General features: G+C 38.7%; 1 protein-coding gene across 1 annotated transcript; it reads right to left on the reverse strand.

Annotated features, from left to right (window-relative positions):
- Nucleotides 1-9,735: 9,735 nt before the first annotated feature.
- LOC112174253 (beta-ureidopropionase) lies at nt 9,736-14,253 on the reverse strand. Its single transcript, XM_024311988.2, has 6 exons — nt 14,051-14,253; nt 13,395-13,502; nt 11,131-11,319; nt 10,815-11,042; nt 10,504-10,728; nt 9,736-10,315 (listed from the first exon to the last, which is right to left on the reverse strand). Exons 1-6 carry the CDS (start codon nt 14,168-14,170, stop codon nt 9,950-9,952), a joined length of 1,236 nt encoding a protein of 411 aa, XP_024167756.1. The 5' UTR covers nt 14,171-14,253; the 3' UTR covers nt 9,736-9,949.
- Between the last annotated feature and the right edge of the window lie 3,142 nt (nt 14,254-17,395).

The raw sequence follows: 17,395 nt of genomic DNA on the forward strand, positions 1-17,395 counted from the left end.
ATCCAATTCTTACACCTTACACCTTTGTCTCCTATTTATTACCTTGTTCCCCTACACTATGACCCTTCTACCCTTACTTTTTCTCCTCCACCAAAATATCTATGGGCTTTCTAGGTCATTTCTATGTAGAGTTAAAAACTTGATCCACATTTTGTGCTTACACATTTGTCAATCACATCTAGCCCTTCATTCCTTTTGATCTCCACCCTTGATTTGAATTGCCTTGGCCTTTAAATAGCCCATTCTCTCTCCCCAAAACTGTTCACCCTTCTAGTCTCTCATTTTGCAACACCAAAATCTCTCTTTTCTCTTGTTCTAGCATAGTTTCTCTCTAGTTTTGAGTTTTAGTTCATAGTTTCCTAGCTTTGTGTAGAGATAGGTGTATAGCTTCTTGGGTTCTTGGTTTTTCCTTACCAAAACCGAAGTATCTATACACTTTTGATCAATCACAATTCTAGTTTCATATATTCAAGCCTTGTTCATTCTAGTTTTAAGAGATTTTGTGGAATTGTATGCTGTTTTTGGTTCCTTTCTCTTATTAGAAACCAAAGATCCCATACTAGGAAGCATTTCTCACTTTGTATTGCATCTTGGAGGATAGAAAGTGTTCTTAGAGGTACGGTTTGGTTCTTTTTGGAATCAAACTCGTGGGTATTCCTTCCTTTCTCTACTCTTCTCTCTCTTTACTTGATGCTTTACAAGTTTATGGCTTTAGTTTATGTAGTTATGGGTTGTGAGTAAAATAAATTTGGGGCTAGGACTTAGCCCTAGCCAAACTCATATATAAAACAATGTGATGCCATGTTTTTGATGAATATACATGTTTTGAATCTTTTAGCTACTTTACTTTAATGATTTCTTACATATGTTTTTAGATTTGTCACCTAGAAACATATTGTAGGAATTAATGAAATCGGAAACTTAAGCTTGACAATCTTTTGTAATCGAGAAGCATGTGTAGCTAATAGGGTGGTGGTCTAGCTTATTCTTACTGGAAGAACTAGATTGCTTCGGTTTCTTACCTTAAAATTAATGCTTGGTGCCGTGAGTTTAAGAGTCAAGAGGCCTTAGGCTTTACAACATCAAAGTTGTTACGCCCCGTCTTCGATTTATCCTTGATCTGTGTCGAAGTGAATTTCTTTATGTTTTGCCGTCCTCGGTTTCAGTTTTTATCTTTTAGGGGGGGTGCTAGAAGTTGACTTTTTATGGGTTAACAATTTGAGAAAATTTCCTTCATGAAAGTTGTAGAGGACGTTAAACCGAGCGCGTGCATATGTGGTACGTAAAAATTGGAGTTTGTATGTGAAAGTTATAGCTTAAAATGTGGAAGTTACTGTTCATGGTAAAAAAATATATATATGGAAAGTTACCACTGTAGGTTTCCATTTTCGGAAACCCGGTAACTCTCCCTCTCCTCTCCCCCGACATTTCCTTCCTCTTCGGCCCGATTCTTCCTCCTCCGATTTCTCCCTCCTCCGACCGACCCACGGTGAAATCCGGCCATCTCCAAGCTCGTCTCCTCTCCCTTGACGCATCTGTGGTGGTATTTTGGGGAGATTTGGCCGGAGGAGCTCGATTTCTTGCTGGGAAGGTTACTGTAGCAACTTGCGGGTTTTGCCGATTTCCGGCGATTCCGGCCGTCTCCGGCCCCCAAATCGGTGTCGAAGGTTCGGTTTTTGACATAGATCATTTCCCCTAAGGTCTTTCATTTCAATTTGCAATGTAGAGGTCGAATTAACGATTTGAAATTTCTAGGGTTCTTGGAGTTTTCTGGAAAAATTTCACCGGCCAATTTGGAGCCCTTCAAGGTAAAATTGGAACTTGTTGTAGTTGAGAAAGAGATTGGGTCTGTTGAGTAGGTGGTGCTGCCAAAATTTGGTGGCCATTGGTGGTGGTTGCCGATGGCGCGTGGGCCCCACGCGCGGTCACTGTGGGTGGCGCGTAGAGCTGAGTTTTAATTACAATTTTTGGCTCCATAAATCCTATAATGACTGTAGAATTGTATACATGAAGTTTGGTGGGAATTGGAGGAATTATGAATTGAGTATAAATGGTTAATTATTGATTTACGTGAATTCGATCGTCGAATTTCTTTTGAATTCACTTTAGAACTTATATATCGATGAATGAATATTGTTGGAGTATTATGGATGGATTCGATGTGAATTAAGGAGTTGAATTTTGAAGGGGGACGTTATGAATTTCAATTTCTAATTATCGTAAAGTTAATTTCCGTCCTGTAAATATATTTTTACGAGTGCTATTCGTACAGGACGAGAGGAGTCTTCGTACGAGGAAAATACCGAGCGACGTCAGGATTGATCATATACTGTGAGTGGACTTTTATTTTTCAAAGAATGATGCATGCATTTATTTAATAGGTTCCGAGGTTATAATTTATTCATCGTATTACTTTCCCGAGCATATGGTTATTTTCAGAAATGGTTTTGGATATTTGGTTATTTGAAGGTTTTATGGCGTGCGGGGTCACGTCATTGGATTACGATTATTTTCTTTTATTTATTTATTTCCGATGTGATTTCGGATTTATACTATTTATATTATATTTATATTCGTCGATTTGAGATTTTTATGAGATTTTCGAAATGAGATTTCGATGGAGTTAGTCTTTATATTTATTTATCTCCTATTTATTTTTGAATTTGAGATTATCTTGGCGTGTGGGACACGTCGTTGGAAATTCATTTACGAGAGTTGGGGAAGTTTTATGGATTTATGAGGTTTTCGGATTTTCTTTTGCCATACTTTGGGTGACTTATCATTGCTAGCTTTGATCTTCCGCCTTTGTGGCGAGGTGATGGGATCACTGAAGCCCTCCGCCTTTGTGGCGCTGATTACTGTCTCTGTGACAGTAATTCTGAAGCCCAGTATCCTATCGCTACACTTAGTGGCATAAGGGTATATTATGGGAGTAATGGGAGTACTTTAGCCTGGGAGGCTATCACCCGAGCCTGGGTGGCTCACTCGTATGGCTATCGTCTTCCCCTACTCATTATACTATTTTCGACTAGCGGGGCTAGTCCGATTTATTTTAGCCAGCGGGGCTGGTTTTATTTCCTTGAGTATCTGAGTTTCAACCTTTTCTTTTATTTGTTTGTGACTAGCGGGGCTAGTCGGCTTTCATGAGCGGAACTCCTCTTATTTTATTTTTGTTAATCATTGCATGCATCGGGAATTTTAAAGAAATAAATGTGGGAAAGTATAAAATCCATTTGGTTTAAAATCGTTTATTTTTGTCCACTCACGCTAACGTTTTTATGTACTTTCCCCTGGGCCCTTCGGTTTCAAATGCCCAGATTGCAGTATTGCTGCTCGGCGTACGAGAGTGAGCCATAGTGACCGCACCTGCTTCCGCCCTCACATTCTGTAGGTTACCTGTTTAGCCTACTGCACTCCTTGTCCATTTATATTCCTAGAATGCTCTGATTACTATGGGATTTGGGACCCAAACTTGCATGAATTATATTTGAGGTCTATGACCTAACTTTGTGAATTGTAGTATTTTAATCTTGGAGTTTCTTAGACTTGAATTACTTGATACACTGTTATTATTTTTGGGCTTGAGTTGGTTGAATGATGGGAGCAGGGTGGCTCCAAGAGTTTGTGGTTGGATTATTAGAAGTGAAGTTTGTTTTCCACAGGTTTTTGGGTTGCCCATTTTTAAGGGAGGTTATGCCGAAATTTTTGGTAAACCTTCTTTAAAAGTGGGTCCTGCAGGGCCACTTCGGATTCCAGGGTGGAATTCGGGGCGGGTCCTGTCAAAAGCCCTTTTATGTTTTAGCGAATGTAAATGGGACTAAGGTTGTGTGATCTAGCTTTGCTCTAGCGACATAGTTAGGTTGCATGATTAGTTGGTATCTCGGTTTCTCTAGCGAAAACCGAGGGGGAATTTATAAAAGCATGTTGTTATTAGAAAATAGATTTACATTATATGCATGAGGGAGGCTAGGTGCAAAAACCTATACTCCTATTTATCTCATTGGTCAAAGTCTCTATTTTATTTTGTTTTTATTAGCTTAGTTTATTTTTGTGCAACTTATTTTACTTTATAGAAATTAAAATCAACAAAGCCGATACACCACTTTACCATTGTAAATATCATTATTGATAGTTTTGGCTTCCAAAGGGCCGAGACTATTAATTTGTAAAAAGATAGACTCACATGTGTTTTCTAGGTTTTATTTTCGCGGTAATCTAGTTAGGGTATAGTTACTCAATCCCTTGGGTACGATACTCTTACTTTTCCCCTTTACTAAAACTTGACCTCCTATACTTGGGAGTAGGAGATATCATTTTTGCACATATTTTTCTACTCAATGATGTCCCCAACAACGACATAGTAGGAAATCAAAGTCAAAGTAGGCTTCCCGATAAGGCAGAAACTGTCAGCTTTTCAAGAAGCTTTTTGGGAGATCTTTTTCGGCGATCTTCTTGGAGATTTTCCAGAAGTTTATTGATCATTCTAGAAAATGTGATGTCATAGAACACGTGGGAGTCAAGAACCATCCAGAAACTAGGAAAAATGAAGTCGTTCCTTGTCCAAGAAGTAAGCTTCAGAGACAGAAATTGAATCCTAGTCAAAACGGGGCATTTTGGCCGAGACTCTTCTTTGGACGAATTTCTTGGACATTTTTGGAAGGTTATTGATGCTGCAAATATCAGGGAGAGCCCTAGAATTATTCCTCAAGATTGTGGGAAGATTACTAAGGCTTGAAAATCATTTAATTGTGCACTAATTAGAAGCAATCCTTAAGCAATTAGGGGAGGCTTTCAAAGCAAAATTGGAAAAGGAAACTTGGGCTGTGTATTCCATACATATAGAGGCTCTGAACACGTTGAAAAGGACCCATCTACAACGCCATCTTCTGTCTAAAAACCCTAGTTCACAAAGTCTAAAATTCCTCAACTTCAAGAATCAAAAACTGTGCACACCATCATCCATCTTCATCAAGCTTTGCCGTATACCATCTTGAAGGGAGTTCTTGCATCCAAGCCTGCCTAAAAGTGAATTCGTGGCTCTCATCTCTCCTTTACGGTTTTTATTTTCTTGTAATTCAAACTTATATGTTTTTAGTTGTGAATTTTAAGACAATGTGTGGCAAATTCACTTTTGTTAGGGGCAAGGTTTGAAGCCCCTAAGATATGTTTTTGACAATATTTTGATTCTTAGTTTCGTGATTGCTTTGTTGTGAAAGTGTTTATTTGGTTTTGGTTTACAGATAACTCTTGCATGTTTATGTTTTATGAATGCGCACATAAAATATTATGATCATGTGAGTGGGGCTAGAAATAGGTATTTTAATCTCCTAAATGGTTAATAATGCTTGTTTCAATGGTAGTAAAACCTATAGGACAATAGGTGAAACCAAATAAAAAGGATTGCATGCTAGGTAGGCGTTCCACACTAGTTTTGCATACTTGTTTCGATCAAACTTCCACATGTGATTAATGCTTAAAATAATTTGTTGATAGGATAGCGTTCTATACCTTGATTGTTTATTCTAAAGGCTTAGTAATGGTGCATTCATCTTGCCTAAGTAATCTAGGGAAGTAATAAGAACTTATGCATGCGTTCATGGTTTGTTCTTGATTGAAACCTTTTTCACGACTTAGTAATTGAAACTAGGATGATAAATTCGTCTCAAGCATGTTTTGGTGGTGGATTTCCGAGTTCCTAACACCTTCATCATTATCTTTCAAAACCCTAAATTCAAAATCGTGTTATTTTCGTAAAAAAAAACTAAAAAGCCCCAAATCAGTTTCGTTTCAGGATTGCAACGCCCTCTTCAATCCTCCTCTCTGACCCTCCATCTTTCTTTCTTCTTTTCTAGCGTTTGACGTTTTCTTTGGTATAGTTCAGATTTTGTTATTCTTTTTTTATGTGTTAGTTTAGTTTAGTTTGTTTTCTTTTGTGTGATTAATATAGTTACCCTCAATCTCTGGTTTCATCCTTGCCTATCCTTTACTATTGACGACTACATTTTTGCAGAGTTAAGTTGAGCGTCTATTTTGGGCATATCAGATTTAAGTAAGATTAACTTACCTCCTCTTGAAAGAGTATGTTTTTTTTCCAACTGCTAACTTTTTTTGAATCTTAATTGTAAGATTATTAAAGTTAAGAGCTTCCAGCAGACTATATTCTAAACTCCTAAATATCTACCAATAGAAGATCTATGTTGGATACCTAAATAGCAAGCAATATCTCTTTTGATGGATGCAGAAATATTATTTGAAAAATAAATTGTGGACTTATGATAATTTATTTGTTGTCCTGAAGCTTTAGAAAAGAGAGTTAAGGTATGCAAACTATTTTTTTGCTGCAAAATGAGAGGCTTTTGCGAAAATAAGACAATCATATGCAAATATAAGGTTAGAGATTTTGAAACCATGAGTAGAAAGTTAAAATACGAAACATGTGTTCTAGACTTAGTAGTAAGATCATTGAGTTTCCGAATAAAGGGTTTTGTAGCAATAATAAATAAGTAAGGCGAAAGAGGGCCGGGTCTCCCTGTCTTGAGGGCAACCATTAAGAAGAAAGGAAATAATAAGACTGATCCAAGGATTGTAAAAACCAAAAGCTTGAAAGCAAGCAACTAAATAATCCCAGTTAAGAAAGTCAAAAGCCTTTTCCAAATCAATTTTGATAGCCATAGATCCCATCATACCTTTTTTCTTGTTGAAAGAGGAAAATAACTCATGCGCTATGAGAATATTATCATGTATAGACTTGTCAGAGCAAAAGCTCCCTGATTATTAGAAATACATTTAGCTAATAACGGTCTAAGTCTAGTAATCATGATCTTTGTAATGACTTTGCAAGCAACATTACAAAGACTTACAGGTCGATAATGATGCACAGTTTCTGGATTTTCAGACTTTAGAATAAGAACAATGTTAGTTTGATTAATAAGAGACAAGTCAATATTAAAAAAAAGTTACAAAGACTTACCGGTCGATAATGATGCACAGTTTCTGGATTTTCAGACTTTAGAATAAGAACAATGTTAGTTTGATTAATAAGAGGCAAGTCAATATTAAAAAAAAGAAGCTGTGACCACTTACCCAATTTCAGCTTAAAAATTGCCCACTCACTCCACTAAGAGTTATTTAACCCCATTTACCCAATCTAACATTTATTGACATTTTAGCCCCTATTAATTAAATTGAAACTCATCCCTCTCCTCTCAGACTCTCTCTCCTCCCAGACTCTCTCTCTCTCCCCCCCCCCTCGATCTCCACCTCCAGTTTCTCTCTCTCTCTCTCTCTCTCTCCACCTCCGCCGACCGACTGCATCGCCCCGCCTGTTTTGCCAGACCGCCTTCATCATCCTTCCGCCACCGTCGAGCCACGGATCACCACCCCAGCTCTCTCTCTCTCTCTCTCTCTCTCTCTCCACCTCCGGCCAACTGCATCGCCCCGCCGGTTTCGCCAGACCGCCTTCATCATCCTTTCGCCACCGCCGCGCTATGGATCACCACCCCAGCCAAACAACGCATTCTCCAGATCGGATCCAAGAAACCAACCCAGATTGGCTTCGTCCAAGCAGAGCCAGACCACGCCACCACTACCATGGCACCCCCGAGCCGCCTCCGATCGCACAACCCCAGACCCTTGCAGGTGTTGTCGTACTTAGGAGGAATTTTTTCTGATGCAAGAGACCGGCGAAGATGGTGATTGGGTGCCCAAATCAATTTCTAGGTTTTTTTTTTTTTGCTACCCACATCATTTTCTGGGTGGTCAAATTTTATTTTTTGTGGTAAACATTTTTTTGTGGTAAACTGTGAACTCTGAGAATGGAAGGAAATTTTACCAGTAGTGATTGCTTTTTTATTATTATTATTATGATTTGGTTGGCAATAATAAGATTACTGAGAGGCAATAAAATGTTTATTGGGGCAATAATAAGATTATTTATTTGGATAAACCTCCGAAAGCTTTCAAAATTCCAAACATCTTCATTTTTCACTAATTATTAATCCCCAATAAACTTGTTATTGGGGAGCAATAATATGTTTATTGGGGGGCAATAATATGATTACTGAGTATTATTGGGGGGGGTAATAAAATCTGACGCCGGATTCGGGATTCAGGTTACCGGTCGCCGGAGTCCGCGGCCTGCTATTGGTCACCGGAGTCCGGCAAGGTCTTCAATCACTTCTCTCTCTAAGTGACAAAGAAGGAGAGGGCAAAATTGTCCCAAAAAAAAAAATAAAAAAGAATAAAAAAAAATACATAATTGGGTATTAGGGAAATGATCTCTTAGAGTGTTTGGGTAAGTGAACAATTTTTAAGCTAAAATTAGGGAAATGATCATTTTCTCTAAAAAAAAAAGAAGAAGTCAGAGACTATATTATATAAGAGTAGGGCTGTCAATGGGTCGTGTCGGGTCAAGGTATTTGTTATGTCGCACTATACAAACCCAAACCCAACCCATTTAATAATCGTGTCAAAAATTTAAACCAAAACCCAACCTATTTACTAAACGGGTTACTCATTTCCAACCCGCTTAACCCATTTAACAAATAGGTCGTGTCGTGTTAGACAAAATGACCTATTTAAGGGTTAACAATGCGACCGATTTAACTAAAAAAATGCATAAATTGATTGAATTCACTAAAACTCCACAAAACTAAGAATATAAATAATTATATATATATATATATATTCATAAATAATTAAATCCAATAATTATAAAACAAAATATTTCAACTTGTCTAATCCTATGATCAAATACTCCCAACGCCCAAAATTTCAAGAAGAAGTAAGCATAATCGGGTTATAAGAGTTCACTTCGTGTTGGCAAGTTGACCCATGGCCAACCCATTTATTAAATGGGTCATGGCGGGTTGACCCATGGCTGACCCGCTTTTTAATCGTGCGGGTTCAACCTGCTTTATTTCGTGCGGGTTTCGAGTTGTGTTATCGGATCGTGTCGGAATTGACAGCCCTATATAAGAGATCCTTAACCTAAGCCCAGAAAGTGTGGTAAAAGATAGCAGGAAGACCATCCAGTACAGGCGCTTTTATAGGACCTATACTATAAATAGCCTGGAAGACATCATCTAAAGAAAAAAGAGCCATTAACATTCTATTGTCTTCCTCAGAAATGCAAGGGTGAATGAAAGACATCAAAGAAGATAAAGCTTTAGAGGAAGGTTGAACAGATGTTGTAAATCGTTTTTTTAAAAGAGTTTATAACAATAGAGGCAATTTCATCGTGATCATTAGTCCAGTTATTAAGATCATCATTGAGGCGTAAAACTTGGTTTTTCTTTCGCTTGATAGTAGCCTGCATTTGGAAAAACTTATTATTCTTGTCTCCTAATTGTGACCATTTAGTTTTGGCCCTCGAAGCCCAAAATAATTCTTCTTCACGAAACAAAGATTCAAGTTGGTTGATTAAATTAAACTCTTGTGTCTGATGAGAACCAGAAGAAGTGACAACAAAATTGCTCTGAAGATCTTGAATCTGAGAATGTAAGTCTCTGATTCTATGGAACAGATTACCAAAAACAGTAAAATTCCAGTTTCTTGCTAAAGCTTGAAAAGCATTCACTTTTAGAAAGAAAATTTTCTGTGGCACTTCCTACTGCAAAAGCAATCCAAGCCGTTTTCACAATGTTTCAAAAATCCTGATGATGAAGCCACATAGCTTCCAGTTTAAACGCTCTACGTTTCCTAGTTGCAATAGGATTAAAAGATAACTCATGAACATCTTGGTTCACATTCTTCATAACTTTTCTTTCTTGCACAATTCACTGTAGATTACATTTTTATCTACAAAACGTTTCTTTTGCATGAATATTATTATATCTACAAATCCAAAAACCATACGTTCTTAGCTGAGGAGAAACAGTTGCGAATAGATTTATTTGAACAACATCTTGCACTGTACAAGCTTTTGGTGCAATAACCTGTGACTAAACTCTTATGCAGTCTTCTTATGCAACATGGGATCAGAAATGACTTGGGGCTCAAAATCTGGCTTCAAATAACGGTCAAGAAGATCACCATACAACTCGTAACGAGCAGTCATTCGGAATCCCCACTTGTCTTTTATCTGTCTACAGAGGTTGAGGTCCATGTCTGATATCAACAACCCATCACGATGGCGTGATAGAGAAGGGGTGCATGAGGCATCTGGGGAAGAAAAATAACTTGACCCATAGAAATGACCAAAGTCTGCATGTTGTGGCTTGCCATCACCAGAAGTAAATGGATTGGGGAAAACCTCTGTTCCTACACGGTTGATTGATCCAACAAAGTAACTATTTGCAATTGCAGCATTACGAGCCTACAGAACAAAACAGTCCAATGTTATGTGACTTGTGTGTGGATTTTTTAGGTATATTTGCTGCAGAAATAACCTTATTGATAATGTACTGAAAGTCTATTGTACAAAAGTGATTACGAAATGAAAATAAGCAAAAAACGTATCACAAAGCAATAATCTGTGAAAATAAGGAGATGGTAAAAGTTAACCTCAATGGGCCACATTGGTTCACTGAGTTCACCAACAGTGGCAGAAGGGTTGAAGACAATCTCTGCACCATTCAAGCCAAATGCCAACGAATTCAAAGGATGGTGCCTTCCGTAACATATATTTACCGCAATTTTTCCATAAGCAGTCTCAAACACTGGATGCCCGGTATTTCCTTCCATATAATAGGTACTCTCATTGAAGTCCCCAACTCTTGGGATATGGTTCTGTCCACTATCAATGTCAATACACCTTCAACAGAAACGTATTCAAGTCACATATTACGGAACAGGAGATATACCAATTTATTTACCTTTCGATGCTTGCCAATTATGTTGCCATGATTTCCAATTATGACAGCAGTGTTCCACAGAGTCTCCCCATGATTGACATCCCTCTCAAGAATTGGACTTATGATGACCATGTTATGTTTCCGTGCAAGATCCTGGAGAAATTGTGTTGATTCCCCATCTACAGGCTCTGCAAATTCACACCACCTCTTCTCCCGCGTACAAAAGGCAAAGGGCATTGTCCATGCTTCCTGGATAACATTTACACGGACGTGCTTAAATTTATCAGATACCAGGTAAAAAGTCAATCAAATTGGGGGGCATTGCATAGTGGCAAACCTGCAAGCATAATATGTTTACTCCTGAAACAGCTGCAGCATCAATTATTGGCTTTAATTTCCCAAAGATAGCCCTCTTCTGGTCCAGAAAGTGGGCAGTAGTTGGAACAGCTATAGAGTTTTGAATGAGACCAACCCTGACTATTCGAGGTTCCCTCAACAACTCTTTGTCAGCATGAAAGCAGAAAGCCTGAAAGAGTATACAGATCAACAATTCAGAAAATCAGCTGAGCAAACATTGATTGAAGGACCCACCATAGGAAATATACGCAGATATTAAAAGTCCATTACATTAAACAGGTAAATGAAAACCAAAAGGGAACAAAGAAACTCAGTATGTAAAAGGGAAGCAAAAAATACGGTATCCATAACAATTTGGAAAATGAATATGGATTCCAAAAACAGGCATGCCACTGCCAAGTTCTAGATTAATACTTGTGGTGGGACCTTGGGACTAAGTAAAGCAGCATGGTATTGCAGGAACAGAAAACTTCATTTCTGTACAATATTTTGTGTTAATTATAGCTTAAAGAAAAACATTTCAATTAATAAAATGGAGTGAAGCATATTTGGGGGATATGAATCAGATCTATTTGTTTTGCAAGGCAAGAAAAACTTAGCAGAAATACACATCTTTCTGGAAATTCCTTACCACTGAAGATAAGGTATAGCATCAAAGTCTTCAAAGAGATGAGGCATCTCATGGCCCAGAAGGAAGGACAACTAGCTAAGCTAGTTGAATAGAATTGCTGAGAGAGGTGGGACGGGATTGAACTTTCTCATTATTGCACAGGACTCAGACATTTTTCTTTTCGAACCAGAAGGAAAAGCATAGAGAAGATTATACAGTGGAATGGATAAGACCTCCATTAAAGATTAAGAACTGGACCAGAAAAAACGATTTAAAATATACAAACACATGTATGGGCAGAATAAATTCAAATTTGTGAAGCTAATAAACAGCTGGTTTCCGGTACAAATGATGCAAAACGTTCCATATATCGTCCTCCTCCCCTTTCACATTCTCGGAGATTCTTTTACTTCTCTCCACGCATCCACCCAAATGATCTAGAAGACACCCATTACAGCGTATGTGCCCAACATGGCAACACCAATCCCTCCCTTATCCCCACAAAAAGATATATACAAGGCGACACATTCAGCTCGATTTCCCCAACTCATATTGGACTCCCCCTTTCTTCCATGGACCGAACTGGACATTGTAAAAACAAATGATTCACACTCCCTTAGTAAAACAACAGGTCTTCCCCACTTAACCATGTCACAGATATTTTACCTTCACATAAACAATACTTCAGGTTACCCCCTTACCTTAGGAGGTACTTTAGCTTTCTGGATAACAGAAGAAAGAATAAGTTGAGGACTCCAATGATTTTCATCAAATGGTCAAGGGTTTACCCAGACGACTCCACCAACCACCTTCTCCTGCATCGTCTAGATCAAACCGAGCACAACACCCTCTAACTCAGGAAATAAGGGCATAAATTACTCCAACTTCCGGGATTTCTCAAGTTTCAAACCCAAAGCCCCATATCAATGCATGAAGAAAGGCATTACCACACCTAATGAAAATTTAAGATAATGTGATAATCTATACACAGTGAAAATTAATGGGAAAAGGTTCTCCCAATCCACCTCTCTTCTGCAAACTTCACCACCGCCAATTACCCACCACAAATCAGCCCAAAGCAGAAAAGGAATTGATGCCCTGCAATGTGATTCTATGGACCTGGGGCTCAGATTCCCAGATCAAAACATTGGAATAGCATCCATTTGCTTGCAGCCCATTTTTACTTCTATTGACCGCATATCATAAAGGCTCTCTTTTTTTTCTTGAAATCTCTACAACTACTTCCCAAACAATGCCTCTTTCCTTTTCACCAAATTCCCCCATTCAAAGGTCCAAGATACCTTTCTATTTTAATTGAGACACAATTTCCCGTCTATATGCGAGCTCAGTAACCAAATAGTTATAGCTATGTAGTTTTGACCAGAGGTTGGAAAATCATGGGCTGGCTTTTATGAAAGATGATATGTCATTGGAAGGATGCAAGTGAAAATCATTTCAGTTAAGACTTTTCTGTTGCAGAAAGATTTTTCATTTGCCTCATACACAATAAACAATCTATCACACAAATCAAAATGTGCTAACAGGGACCCTCCTATCAGACTTGCCTTGATTGTGAACTGTTGGCAAGAGCATGGTAATGCAGGTCATTATGCAACAGTTAAGTAAATGCATACCTGGAGGTCAAAATCATGTTCTGAAGAGAGCGCTTTAGCAGATTCCGGGACAGAAATTGTTTCTAGTGCCTTCCCACAATTCAGACCTAAGAGAATACGGTTGACTTCCTGAAAAGTATTAAATTGCAGAATCAACAAATTAAATGACACCATATATCTGCAGGTGAAGGTGATCAATGATAACAAGAAGCAACCACTAGCTACATTCCACGAAAATTGCGCACCACAAGTAGGAGCAAATAAAATAAGAAGACCAATCAACATAGAACAGTCCCAATGTCCGACTTTAATAGAATATTGCAAGAATTTCAAAACAATCTATAATCGGTACGAAGAAATTCAATTGAGAAAAGAGAAATTCAACGATTCACATTCCCTTTCAACTGAACCTGATTAGGTAATTTATTTTTTTATTGCATAATGGGAAGGGAACGCTGTAAATTTAGTTAAATCTCATGATCTAATAATATGGGTCATATAGAAAAACTGAAATGAATTGCAATCTAATGTAATTTTAGAATTCAAAATAAGCGAAATTCGTATTCTCTCTCTCTCTCTCTCCAACTCGGCGGGAATAGCATATGAACGTGAAAATGAAAATGAACTGAAAAGGATGATCGAAATGGAATACCGAAAAAGAAAGAAGAGAAAGGAACCTGGAAGAGATGGGGTTTGAGATTTGCGCTGAGGAGGTGGTGAAGTGAGTCGTAGCCACAGACGGAGCCGTCGCTGCACGCCTTGCTTGATTCTTCAACTTGACCATTCTTCTCATCCATTTCTCTTCTTCTTCTTCTTCACTTCTGGTTTTGGTCTCTGTTGTGAGTTTATGAGCTGAGGAGGAAATATATGGTCAAATGAATCATGTTTTTGTCGTGTAGGAATCGTTCCAATTTTGTAATGTGCATAGGCCCATGGAATAGGAAAATTCCGGAAACCACCTGAGGTGGATATCCGCACGGCCCTGAATATCGTTCATCTGTGGCTTTGATGATGTGGAGCAATCAGGGACGTCCATTTCTAGTTAGTGTGAGTTGTCTGTTAAACGTTATTGTGAGTTTTGTAAAACAAAACAAAAAAAAAATATCATGAGTAATACAGATTCTTAACTTTGACTGGACAAAAAAATCATGAGAATCTACTACTAAAATAATATCACAGACTTCAATTTCAAAAGGATGCAAGAAACAACTATAAGAATTGATCGATGAGAAGCTTTGAGATCAATTTGATATCAGAGAAAGATGTTCCACAGATAAAAGAAAATCCCAAGATGAGAGCTCGAAATCGATGGAGATCAGCAAAACTGCTGCTGGAAAGTGGAAACAGTGGCATCCGAATTCAATCAATGGATCTCCAAACTCACCACTTTAGCCAATTCAATCAATGGAGCTCCACCAGACATCAACTGATGTTTCAAGACGTCGGAATTTTAGCCACTTTAGTCGGTTGACCGAGTGGATCCACATTATAACTATGATGGAATTTTCTGAATTTTGAACTCGAAGTCTAAAATAATAGTTGGGCTAACTATTGTTTAGTCCCTGAAGTATGGACTCGTCATCGTTTCAGTCCCTGTCTTTCTAATTTAATCCCAAAAGTCCCTGAACTCACAATTTTCAGTCCAACCAATCCATCTCCTCCATTTCCTCCGGTTGCTCGATGACGTGTCAGTTACTCCTTGCCAGCTCAGCGCCACGTAAGACAAGGATTGTGTAAAGTGACGACAATGCCCCTGCTTCAGTTTTTTCCAAAATTTCCAAAAGCTCCCATGACTCCAAGCAAGACCACGACCTGACCTCCAGTTGTTCTGCGCCACTGAACTCATCGAAGGAATCTGGGAGAGCTGTCCGCGCATCCACTGACCCAGACCCGACTGAACCCGCTTCGACTCCCCGATTTCCCCGCTGTCTCGATCGTCCGGATCCGGATCCTCCATGACCGGCTTGAGGCTCCCTGATCTCCAGACGTTGGAACTGAACCTAGAAACTGGAGAACGGCCCCATGGACGGTGGTTCCAACAATACCCGAAATAACCCAGATGCATGTGTTTCTTTGATACAAGATTCCGCAGGTTTGGCCACTGAGGATTGAGGCGACGAAGTTTTGATCAGCTGTCGAGGCTGCTCTATGCATCGGTGATGGCGAGGAGGGTTGATATGAATAAAGAGGTATGGTTTTTGTTGGGCGTTTCGTTTGTATTGTGGTGAATTGAAGTGGGTATTGCTTGAAATGGAGAAGCTTTGTTAACAGAGAAGACGTTGAAATCTGGGATGTTAAAAGAATGGATTTCTTTGCTTAATTTTCATTTTTGGAATCTGGGTTTTCAAATTCGATGCTTTCAATGCTTGGGTTTTTTATTCTTCTTTTTGGGTAGTTAGATTTTGTTGATATTTTGGGGTTTTTGGGATTGAATTGAAGGTGAGGAAGAAGAATAAGATGGAGCTCTCATCATTTAGCTCCATCTCGTGGGTACAGGGACTGCTCTGAAGTTGATGGAGCTTCATTTTTCTAAAGGAGGCAATCGTGGTCTACACAGGCCTATCTCCAACGACCTTCTTCACGCTCCTGGCTCTTCTCTTCGCCGCTTACCATGTCCTTTTTGGGCTTTTTGGGCCATTCGAGACCCACAACTGCCCCAAGAGCTTGGAGGATATGCAGCCTCTTCCGCCGTCGGTCCAGCTCGGCGAGATCACCGCTAGCCACTGCTCATGGCCATCAAGTCTCAGATCTATGACGTGTCTCAGAGCAGGTGTTGAATCAAAAATTTCAATTTAGGGTTTAACTTCTGGGATTGTGATTGTTGTGCTTATTTGATTTCTGAAGTAGTCAACTGGGTTTCTATTTTGATGTTACTTTGTTATCTAGTAATTTTAAAGTTGAAGACTTGATCATCTGATAGTTTATGGGTTCTGTTAATTGTTGAATTTGGAAGATGATAAAGACTTGGGTAGAAACTAGAGCTGCAAATTGTTTCAATTTGGGGATTGCGAATTTGCTATTTTTCGATGTGGGTTAGTGATTACTATCTGTGTGTTTTAACTTTAACCAGTGGGTGTTGTTTGTTGAGTCTCCGGTGCGCCTCCGTGTCTTCGCCGGATGAGGGGTCTTGTAGTGACTCCCGATGAAGGAGGCAGAGGTCATGGTCTTGCTTGGAGTCATGGGAGCTTTTGGAAATTTTGGAAAAAACTGAAGCAGGGGCATTGTCGTCACTTTACACAATTCTTGTCTTACGTGGCGCTGAGCTGGCAATGAGTAAGTGACACGTCATCGAGCAACCGGAGGAAATGGAGGAGATGGACCGGTTGGATTGAAAATTGTGAGTTCAGGGACTTTTGGGATTAAATTAGAAAGACAGGGACTGAAACGATGACGAGTCCATACTTCAGGGACTAAACAGTAGTTAGCCCATAATAGTTTATCAAAAAAAGAAGTTGCAAATGAGTGATCATGAGCATATTAGTTTTATGTAGTATTTAAGATTTAAGATTGACCTAGTAAATCGAGACCTAAACGACGACAAAAACAGTTGAAATTTTGGCCACAACCATTTCTTCTTACCATGATAACATCCAAAGGTCGATTTGGATAAAATCAATCTCCTCCACCTTATTGCTTACAGAAGGTATATTTTTTATACAACTAATAAACAAGTTAGATCACATTAATAGGCATATAAGGATTTTGTGCGATCAAAAAAATCGAAACTAGAATTCTATAAATTTGATACTACCTATCTATTTATAGCGTATTAATAGGTACTGTGTAAAAAAATTAACCTGATCGGTTGCCATTTCGACATCAAACAAAGTGGTCAACCATTTATACGCTTATAATTCTCTAAGGGGAGCCGAATCACGAGGAGATAAACTTCCCAAAAATTTTACATTCATTGATATAGCTCATATCCATGAGAGTGTGAGAGCTGATAGATAGAAAAAAAAAATTGCGAAAGATCGGTTATGAGCATATTAGTTTTATGTGGTACTTAGGGTTTAAGGTTG

This window comes from Rosa chinensis, chromosome 6, assembly GCF_002994745.2.
Source record: "Rosa chinensis cultivar Old Blush chromosome 6, RchiOBHm-V2, whole genome shotgun sequence".
Lineage (NCBI taxonomy): Eukaryota > Viridiplantae > Streptophyta > Magnoliopsida > Rosales > Rosaceae > Rosa > Rosa chinensis.

What these genes read in the sequence shown, in the direction of transcription:
- LOC112174253 (XM_024311988.2), bottom strand. Translation starts at nt 14,170, where the DNA reads ATGGATGAGAAGAATGGTCAAGTTGAAGAATCAAGCAAGGCGTGCAGC. An exon ending in AACATGATTTTGACCTCCAG is followed by an intron (nt 11,320 to 13,394) that starts GTATGCATTTAC and finishes ATACTCTTTCAG; the next exon opens with GCTTTCTGCTTTCATGCTGA. An exon ending in AACCAATGTGGCCCATTGAG is followed by an intron (nt 10,316 to 10,503) that starts GTTAACTTTTAC and finishes TTTGTTCTGTAG; the next exon opens with GCTCGTAATGCTGCAATTGC.